Source organism: Gekko japonicus, unplaced genomic scaffold (assembly GCF_001447785.1).
Source record: "Gekko japonicus isolate JY-2015 unplaced genomic scaffold, Gekko_japonicus_V1.1 scaffold918, whole genome shotgun sequence".
NCBI classification, from domain to species: Eukaryota; Metazoa; Chordata; class Lepidosauria; order Squamata; family Gekkonidae; genus Gekko; species Gekko japonicus.
In genome coordinates this window covers 298-10,952 of record NW_015165263.1, presented here as the reverse complement: position 1 = coordinate 10,952, position 10,655 = coordinate 298, and the positions used below count along the sequence as shown (strand labels likewise).

Below are 10,655 nucleotides of genomic sequence, written 5' to 3'. Positions count from 1 at the left end.
TAGATCATTCACAGATCATATGAGTTTCAACAAAATCCTACCATTCAGTATTTAACTAAGTTGTCCTTAATGATGTTAATGGGCACCAATTAGTTTGAATTGGCAGCATCCTTGCACATAAGTAGTTGTGCAAAAATGCAATGCAAAGCAGTTCACTAGGCATTTGTGGCAGTTCAGCATGAACTGAACAGACCAGAAATCACATCACATCTGATCAACACCTTCAAACGCAGTAAGTTCAACTACTGAATGTGTTCATGGCAAAATTTGCAGCATCCCTAATAAATTCACTGAACCAAAGGTACCCATATCAGGTTGGCATCCCTCAAAGGGGGAGGGGAACCTCATGTGACAAAAGGGAGACCAGATTTAACATGCTTTCACATACATGGAATAACACACTTCCAATCCACTTCTGGTGCACTTTGCAAATGGATTTTATTGTGTGAAACGGCACGATCCACTTGCAAATGATTGCTAAGGTGCATTGAATGTTGACTGAAAGTGCATTATTCAGAGTACGTGAAAGCAGCTCACTATAAAAGTTAATACAACATCCTTATTTTTATTTTATTTCCTGCATTTGCCACTCTTGCAGCAACAATTTCAAGTCACAGAATTTATTGGCAACATGGTAAATTAAATCAGAAGAGTTTTTGGCTAAACATTAGGAAAACTTCCTAACAGTGATAGCGGTTCCTCAGTGGAACAGGCTTCCTCGGGAGGTCGTGGGCTCTCCTTTTTTGGAGGTTTTCATACAGAGGCTAGATGGCCATCTGATGGCAATGCTGATTCTGTGAACTTAGGCAAATTATGTGAGTGAGGGCAGGAAGGGTTGCCTCAGTGCCTAGTTCTTGTGGCCCTTTCCTACACGCCCAGGGAAATGCTGATTGCCACGTTGGGGTCAGGAAGGAATTTTTCTCCAGGCTAGTTTGAGCGGGGATCCTGGAGGTTTTTTGTCATCTCGTGGGTGTGGAACAGCAGTCACTGCAGGTGTGGAGGGGGAGGTATTTGTGAATTTCCTGCATTGTGCAGGGGGTTGGACTAGATGACCTTGGAAGTCCCTTCCAACTCTATGATTCTATGATATCCATTAAACAAATGAATTTTAGGACACAAAATATATCTGAATATCATGGACCATTTAAAAACAAGCTGGCTGCCCATGTTTTTTTTGTTTTGTTTTGTTTAAATCTTTATTATCAGGACAGTGGCAATATTTCCATCGATACCAGTGTGTTGCAGTAACTGGATTAGAATCTAGGAGACATGACAATAACTACATAAATAAATATTACTTTTCCTATGGGGTCAAGAGGAGGGAAGGCATCATGGTACAGCCCAGCCTCATCAGATCTCAGAAGCTAAGCACTTGGATGGGAGACCACCAAGGAAAACTCTGCAGAGGAAAGTAATGGCAAACCACCTCTACTTCTTAGTTGCCGTGAAAGCCGCCTGCTGGAGTTGCCATAAGTCTGTTGTGGCTTGAGAGCACAAATATATCTATAGGGTCAAGTACTACTATATAGCCATTTCAAAAAAAATTATCTAATGTTCAAGCTGAGTAAAAATATTTATCTCAATCTGTATTTTGGTTGCCAATTCACATTGCAAGTCTTTTTATCATACATGATCTGATATGATTACATTAAAATTATTAATGATTTACTGATCAAAATAGTTATACCCCACACTCTCTGTTAAACAGTATATGGTAGTCTCTCTCTGTCTCCCCCCCCCCTTTTGATAATATTTTTCTTCAGTATTTACAGCTAACTGTTGCCCTGAACCAGCCCCCCTCCCCCGGATTCTCAGTCCTCCATCAGTCCCGGACTAATGGGCAAGGGGGGAGTGACGTTGCTTATCTGGAAGTTTTTCTCTTTCAGGGTGCTCCCTGCCCCCGAAATTGCTGGCATTAAATTGGTTGGCCTAGTGCAGGAAGCTGGGAAGCATTTGGCTATCTGACTAGTGCACCAACTGCCTAACACACCAGCAGATACCCTGCCAGGATTGTTAGAAGCTGTACTGAGCAGGTCACTGGGATACTCCAAGCTATTAGTTCTGGGGGACTTCAATGTCCATGTTGATTATGTGGCTTCCTCTCAGGACAGGGACCTAGGGTTGTCCATGGTGGCACTGGGACTCTCCCAGTTTATATTGACTCCTCCACACAAAGTGGGCCACACACTGGATATTATTTTTGGTGTGGGGATAAATGGGGATCTGGTAACTGCAGAAGCAGTACCATGGTCAGGTCATTTCGCCCTGAAGGCCTGGCCGCAGACTTCTAACCCTCCCTGTTTAGGTGGTGAGCCTGCTGAGACTAATGGTCTAATTGACCCTAGCAGGTTCCAGAATGCTCTGAGGGATCGAATGCCTCCTGGTGAGTAATTGGATGAGCTAGTGGAGGACTGGCATAGCTGACTCTCCGAGGCCATCAACTATCACCCAATATCAAACCTACCATTCCTGGACAAGGTGGTTGAGAGAGTGATAGCTGAGCAGCTTCACGCCATCTTTGATGACACCTTTATCCTAGACCCATTCCAGTCTGGCTTCCACTCTGGCCATGGGACAGAGACCTCATTGACAGCCCTCAAAATGATCTCCGGAGACACCTGGACTGAGGCGAGTTGGCACTGCGGTTGCCAGTTTGGTGTAGAGGTTAAGTGTGCGGACTCTAATCTGGGACAACTGGGCTTGAGTCCCCACTCCTCCACTTGCAGCTGCTGTATGACCTTGGGCAAGCCATAGTTCTGTCAGAGCTGTCCCTTGAAAGGGCAGTTTCTTGAAAGAGCTCTCTCAGCCCCACCTACCTCACAGGGTATCTGTTGTGGGGAGGGGAAGGGAAAGGAGTTTGTAAGCCGCTCTGAGACTCCAAGTGATGGGTGGGGTATAAATCAAATATCTTCTTCTTGCTTCTTGATCTAATGGCAGCATTCGACATGGTCGATTATGACCTTCTGACCTACCGCCTTGCCAACCCTGGTATACAGGGGACTGGTTTACATTGGCTTTTCTCTTTCCTCCATGGTCAGGGACACAGGGTGGTGCTTGGAGAGAGGCCGTCTCTGCAATACCCACTGGAATGCAGTGTGCTATATCCTATCTATGATGCTGCTTAATATCTATATGTGCCCCCTGGCCTAGTTGGTCCGGGGGCTTGGGCTGGGCTGTCACCAGTATCCTGATGACACCCAGCTATATCTGTTGATGGACTGATGAACAGACTCTGCCCCAGATGTTTTGGACAGGGCATTGGGGCCCATGGCTGGATGATTACAACAGAGCCAGCTGAAATGAAATCCAGCAATGATGAAGATCCTGAACCTGAGTCATGGGCACCTGGGATCAGGAATCTGACTCCCAACCCTTGCTGGGGCACTGTTGGCACCAGCAGCAAGGATGAGGCACTTGGAGATGATCCTGGATGGCTCACTTTCTACAGAGGCCCAGGTCATCTTTAGCTGGTCAGGCAACTGGTTCCCTATCTCACCTCCCAGGACTTAGTTACTGTGATCCATGCAATGGTCACTTCCAGGCTGGATTACTGTAACTCACTTTATGTGAGGCCAGGGGTCATTTCCTGTGGGAGCACACAGGAGCAGAGCTCCGGCAGTAAGGAGCCCAGGGGGCGGGCACATGCAACAAGCCCCGCCCCCTGCTCCCAGCAGCCCTCAGTCGGGCCACGAGGAGCAAGAAGCAGCCAGGTAAGTTGCAGAGCCCCACCCTGGGCCGCCTTCAAGTAAAAGCTCTCCCTCCTCTGAATCAGTGCGTCCCCCACCCCCCCATAGATAGCAATCCAAAACAGTCCAGGAGCTTAAGACCAAGTTTTATTCAGGTACAAGCTCTCTCTCCTCTGCTAGGGCACATCTGAGCATCCCCCCCCCCCACATAGCTAGCAATCCAAAACAGTCCAGTGGAGCCTGAGCAGTGGGTGTTGCCTTCTGACACACTTCCGGTGATGCCAGGGGGTGTGGCATATGCAAATAAGTTATGCTAATGAGTTATGCTAATGAGCTCCTGCACCTCTTTTTCTACGAAATGACCCCTTTTGAGGCTGCCCTTGAATCTGACCTGGAAATTACAGCTAGTACAGAATGCCGTGGCATGCATGCTGACAGTGGCATCTGTGTAGGCATGCATTCAGCTGGTGCTGCACCAGTTGTACTGCCTACCAATTGAATACTGGATCCAGTTCAAGGTTATGGCCTTCAAAATCCTATGCGGCCAAGGACCACCATATCTACGGGACTATCTCTCCCTGTATGTGCCTCATAGAGCCTTGCACTCTGCAGACCAACATCTCCTGGTAGTCCCGGGCCTGAAAGACTTCTGCTTAGCCTCAACCAGGGCCAGGGCCTTTTCTGCTTTTGCCCCAGCCTGGTGGAACCTGCTCCCACCTGAGATCAGGGCACTGCGGTATCTATTACAGTTCTGCAGGGCCTGCAAAATGGAGCTGTTCCATCAGACCTTTGGTTGAGGCAGCAGACGTCCAATCAACTCCAGCCTCTCATGTACACAGTCTTTGTCCCTGTGTTTCATCCAAACTGACCCTGCTAGAAGACTGTCAGCTGCAGGAGGCATTTGAATTCTCTGTCTTGTTGCCAGCGTTGCTATTACCTGTTCATTTTAAACTTGTCTTAGTTTTTATGTTAAATGCTTTTACGGTTGTTAACCTATATTGTTACCCGCCCTGAGCCTGCTTGCATATTCCAAAAGGCAATTTCCCATGTAATAGTTATTCTGTTCTGTTATTTTTCATTCCCCCCCCCCTCTTCATTTCAGGTCCATTCTGTGTATGGTCAGTTTTCTGCATGTTACTGTTAAATTGATGGAGTGCTCAGTTTGACCTATACCACTGAGGAAGGCCAAGTACTGAAAAGTGCTTAGTATTGGTCCTTGCATATGGAGACAATATGTATTTTTAAATCTTTATTCATGTAGATGGACATTTGTCTTTATATTGGGATTGGGTACTTACATGCTGAATGACAGGACTGTTATTTTTAAATTATATTCTAGCACTTCAGATTGCTTTATTAAATCATATACTAACATTTTGTACTATGTGCATAATTACAGTTTATATACTTTTTCTTTGTTCCAAACTTTTTGTTCACCCTGCTCTTTTCCCAGCTACAGGTTCTAAACAAGCATATTTCTAGCTATCCTAAGCAAGCCTAAAGAAAAATTACATTTAACATACTCAGACAGTATCGCCAAGATGAGTAACAAAGGCATTTCAGACGATAAAGCTCAGCTTAAGTTCAAATTGTTGCATCTTTCGTACCCAGGGGTCATTTGGGGGGGACGCGGGGGGACGCCATCCCCCCGGGTGAGGTGCGGGAGGGCGGGGCCTGGAGCTCCCTGCTGGTGCCCGCTGGAGGTCGCCGCCGGCTGTGGGGAGGACACACTTCCGGTGATGTCAGGGGGTGTAGCATATGCTAATGAGTTATGCTAATGAGTCCCCCTAGCTCTTTTTCTACGAAATGACCCCTGTTCGTACCCATAGTCTTCATCATGGGGATGTAGTAAGTGTCTCCCAAAAACACCTGAATGAGAGTAAAACTAGGGATTGCTGCTGCTGAAAATGCCTTCCCAGTGTTGATTTCTCCTCTTCCTCCCCCAGCCCCATAACATCTCATGAAAGTTACTGTGTGGGGATGTCACATCACACAGTAAACTTCCTTGCTTCTTTAAACATCACTGGGTAGAACTGGCAGGGGTGAAGCAATTCACATTGTGATATCATACTACCAAACTGTGAATTTCACCAAACACAGCACGAACACATGAAGCTGCCTTATAGACAGTCATACCAGTGGCCTATCAAGGACAGCATTGTCCACTCTGACTGGCAGTAGCTGTCAAGAATATCAGGCTGAGATCTTTCCCAACATCTACTTCTTGAATCTTTTTAACGGGAGATGTCAGAATTTGAGCCTGGGACCTTTTGCATGCAAAGCAGATGCTCTACCACTGAGCTGCAGCCTCTCATTTAATATTATAGAGAAACATCTGATTTTTTTCTCCTGAAAAGATCATCCAGGAAGGGATCACAGAAAACAATTTCGCTGGGGCTGAAACACCAATCAAGTCACTACAGCAACTCTCAAAAATGCATAATGTTTTATTTTGTTTTCCCCCCCTCCATTTTTACAGTATAGGATAAATCATATTTGCCAATTAATGTAGTGAAAAGGTTTATTTTTTTATGTAGTAATTCAGAGGTGATGCATTTATAAATAATCATACTGATGAACATTGGGATTTTTAAAAAAAAGTAAATTAAGCCCGTTCAGGTTTTTTAAAAAAGAAATGTGTCCCTTTTCTTCATTTATTTAAGCAACCTTTCAATGTAACAGTAAAATGTAATTATACATAAAGGATTAATAAACAGAAATAAAATGAATGAATTACTCATTTCCATCTCATATGCATATGCTTAATTAAAAAATTGATCTAATGCATAATATTTCTTTCAATTTAGGCAAGATTTTAAATATATTACTGTTAGTATTAAGTTGTTGCAGGCGATTTATATAATCTGCAGCATTAGTTATCCTTTGGGAGGTCTCAGCATGCCTGAGTCATTACTCTGACATTCAGTTTGGACAATGCAAAAACTGATAGAAAAACTGCAGAAAGAATGAAAAAGGTGAACTTGGGTGGCCATAAGGAAGCATGCTGTCTGTAGAAGAGAAACATCTGAACCTTTTTAAAAATTTCTGTTTAGGCTTGCCAGGTCTCTTAACGATTGAGGGGGGGGGAGGACATTCATACCATAGAGTTTTCAGGCTGAATGCTAGAGCGTCCCCCCGGCGACATGCCCCATGTGATCACATCACCTCTGGGTGACATCATCGCGCCGGGCATGTCTGCCCGATCCAGGCACTTTGGGGGCGGGGTTCCCCCTGTTGGCTGGATCTGGGCCAGTGGGTCAGGGGCCTCTTGAGCAGGCAACCCGCCCCCCACTCCCCTGGGAGACCTGACAGCCCTATTTCTGTTTATTAATCTTGTATTAATGACATTTTATTGGTACATTTAACAAGCAGGGTTTACAGGGGCATGGTCATGTTAGCTAGGCCGGATAACTTGTACTACTTTTAGACAGAGAGAAGACACTAAAATCTATTTGCTATCACTGCAATCCCAAGCAGAGCTATAACTGCCCAAGTCCATTAACATGAATGGGCTTGGAGGAGTATAACTTTGTTTAGGATTGCACTGCCAATCAATTCTGCAAGGGGAACAGGTTGCACAAATTAATAATCATGCAATGCCAGTATTTGCTGTACCTAGTTTTTAATGGTTAACTCTGGCATGCTAAACAGCACCTCTCATGATATTAAGCCATGTTAATAAAATACACTTCATAAATAATTGACGATGTAAAATTAATTTCACCATGTCAGCTCTTAGGAAGGTAACCTGTCCTTTTATTTCCATTAACATTTTAACCTTCTCTTGAGAGTGCCAAAAGTACCTCAGGATAGCCAAGCCACAGTTCACATCTCCAAACATAAAGGAGAAGGATTTATGCTGAAGGCAGACACTTCTTCTGCCCTACAGCAGTTCCTTCAAGAGTGTGCAATAGGGATGGGCACAAACCAAGAAATGAACCACAGATCAAGCACAAACCAGGCCAGTTTGTAGTTTATTTCGAATTGGTTTGTTTGGTCGTGTGATTCCCAAATCCAAAAATGAACTGCCTTTTTTCCATGGAGGTTCATTTGGTTAAGTAGAGCAGTTCGTTCTCCAGACAGCCTGGTGCCAATTCAATCAATTCCTAGGCAATGATAGGGGTGGACTTACGGAGAACCCTAGAAATACCCATAGCAGTTGTTCATAGCTTGAATGGCAGCTCTGGAAGCCAACCACGGAGCTCCCATTCTGCTCTGTGGGAGCAGATTGCATATATAACCACACCCTGACTCAGCTGCTTTCACTTTGCAGCAGGAAGAGAGAGCATATGAGAGTGAGTTAGGATGAATTGCTTGCTGCATGGCTGATTTAAGGGAAGGCTAAAAGGTAAAGGTTCCCTTGCTCGAAAGCCAGTTGAGTCCGACTCTAGGGTTGCGGTGCTCATCTCCATTTCTAAGCCGAAGAGCCAGCACTGTCGGAAGACGTTTCCGTGGTCATGTGGCCGGCATGACTAAACACCAAGGCGCACGGAACACTGTTACCTTCCCACTTGCAATTTCTTGCTTTCGAACTGCTAGGTTGGCAGGAGCTGGAACTAGAGACAGGAGTTCAGTCTGTCATGCAGCAACGTGGGTCTCGAACTGCTGAACTACTGACCTTCCACAGCCTGCAGTTCAGTGTCTTAACCACTTGAGCCACCACAGCTCCCAAGGGAAGGCTAGAGCTAAGCTTTTCTGGGAGCACCTGCTTTGGGAGGCTATAACTCAGACATCCCAAATCCAATCTTTGCCATACTTGGAGGGCAGGTGGAGGAGAGTCTGATGAAGACTCCCTGTGAATTTGGCATCTCTAACTCTGTGCATCTAAGTATGTGCCACCATCAAAGGGCCTCTGGATTGCTCAACTTTAATTTTCCCATACAAGCAAATATATTCCAACCCACTACAGAGGAACCTGAGAAACCCTTTTTGTACATATGCTGTGAATATTCTTATCTCTGGGTTTTGAGGTGAAGCTTTGGAATACTAGCTGCATTTAAGGGCTCTGTGGGCATGTAAATGTGGCCAGTATTCCAAAGCATCACCTCAAATGTGTCCAAATACCACTTGTGCCAACAGTATGGAACTGAAAGAAGTTCAGTATTGCTTGGATAAATTCTACAAGTGTAATCCAAGGGGTCATTTCATTTATTGGATATAGAAAAAGATCTCTGCCAGCAGGGAAGATGGGGAAATTCTGCCAGAATCCGTCTGCTCACTACAGCCCTTCATGCTGGGATATATTTTGTTTATGAAGGTCCTCAACATGCAGCAGGATTTTTTTCCCCTATAGCATGAAGGAGGCTCCTGGGAGAAGTGCTTGGAAAGGAAGATCTGGTATGCCAGCTCCCTCCATAATATTTTTCCCCACAGGATCCAACATCCCTGACTTGTATGCAATCTGAAGTACAAGCTGCTAATTTTAATTGCACCCATCTTTTGCAGCAGAAACAACAAATGCAACTCTGACTGCTTCTATTCGGTTTTTATTTTAAACCAATAGTGCTGGCATTCATAGGCTGCTTTCAAAGGATTTTGAATAGCGCACTCAGTGCACTTGTTTGCCACTGGGTTTTCCTACATGCAACAGGAAAATCCAGTTGCAAAGAATTACTAAAGTGCATTGAAAGTGCATTACCTAACATGTGTGAAAGCAGCCCTCATGGACAGTTTTCTGTAACACCTAGCAAAAACAGAGAAGTGATTCTTTCCGAACATCCAAAACATAACAATAGAACTTTGTTTTCCCTTTTATATAAAATAGGAGAACACACCTGATAAAAGTGTGGCCAGAATGTGCTGATAGCAAGTTCTGCCTTCACCCAACCTTCTGTAACAATCCCAGAGACATTCCAGATAGGGTTGCCCTGAGGTCCACCATTCACCTTAACATAAACGTTCAGTGATCCAGGGCTGGAGCGGTCACGGCTAGAGAGATAGTAATGGAAGTCTATGCAGTGGGTATCGTTTTCCTTCAGGGTTGGTAAAAGCAAGTGAGCCTTTTGCCCAGATGCCCTCCCAGAGCTGTTCACCATCATGAAGGAGCCTGGAGAAAAGAGGGAAAACAAGAGGGGAGGACAAGAGAGAAAATAAGTCAGCGGTTACTCTCTCTCCCCAAGCCTCCCACAAAAAAGCTGGGCTATAATGAAGAGCCAATAATTCTCAGCAACCTGCACACAAGTCAGAAAACAAAACAGGTATTCATCACAAAGAACTCAAGCCTATTATTTTCTTCTGGCACTTGTTTGAATGAGACAAGACATCAAAATTATAGGAGTTACAAAATAATTTTTCACCCACCGCCTCCACCATAGTTATTTATTACTATTTTCAATTTTTCTTCCCTAAATTTCACATAAAGAGTGACAGTAAAATATTCACACCAAGCATGAAAAGCATACACATTTCTTGTTTGTTGTACTAACCTCTCATCCAGTGGTCAGGGCCACATTGTATATATGTTTACGTCTCGTGAAGCTGGCTACCTTTATAGCATTTTCAGATCAATGGGCTACACTGCTGAGTTAGCGCAGAGCAAGCCCATTTGCCCATACAGAACTTCCTTCAGTGGATGGCAGCCATGGCAGCAAAACCAAACAACCAGTACTACTAGACAATGGAGATATGAGGAGAATCTCAGGTCTTATCCACAGGTGCTTGGAGCTGCAATTGTGGCATAGGATGCTGCCATCAACACTGTGCAAGGGCACAGATGCTGATTCATTACCAGCCCCTGCTGATATTGGCAGTTCCATCGCCATCTTCCTAGTGCCCACAGCTAAGGCCAGGAATCCCATCCCATGATCACATCATACTGAGGCCATCTGGTAAACTTATGTTCCAGCCACCACTGTAGCAGCTCTCTCTTAGTATTGCAGGGACAGGACATCTGCTGTGTATGCCCTTGCTGAAACTGGGAAAGCTGACAGAACATACCTTGAAGATACCAGAAGTTCCATCCAAGGCTAG

At 44.9% G+C, this 10,655-nt stretch overlaps 1 protein-coding gene across 1 annotated transcript in view; it reads right to left on the bottom strand.

Annotated features, from left to right (window-relative positions):
- Positions 1-10,447, bottom strand: part of PTPRT (protein tyrosine phosphatase, receptor type T) — a 604,328-nt gene extending 593,881 nt beyond the window's left edge. Inside the window, exons 1-2 of the mRNA XM_015410192.1 lie at positions 10,414-10,447; positions 9,461-9,732 (exon numbers count right to left, since the gene is read on the bottom strand). Of these exons, the coding sequence (XP_015265678.1) occupies positions 9,461-9,732; positions 10,414-10,447 (306 nt within the window). The remainder of the gene's footprint in view (positions 1-9,460; positions 9,733-10,413) is intronic.
- Between the last annotated feature and the right edge of the window lie 208 nt (positions 10,448-10,655).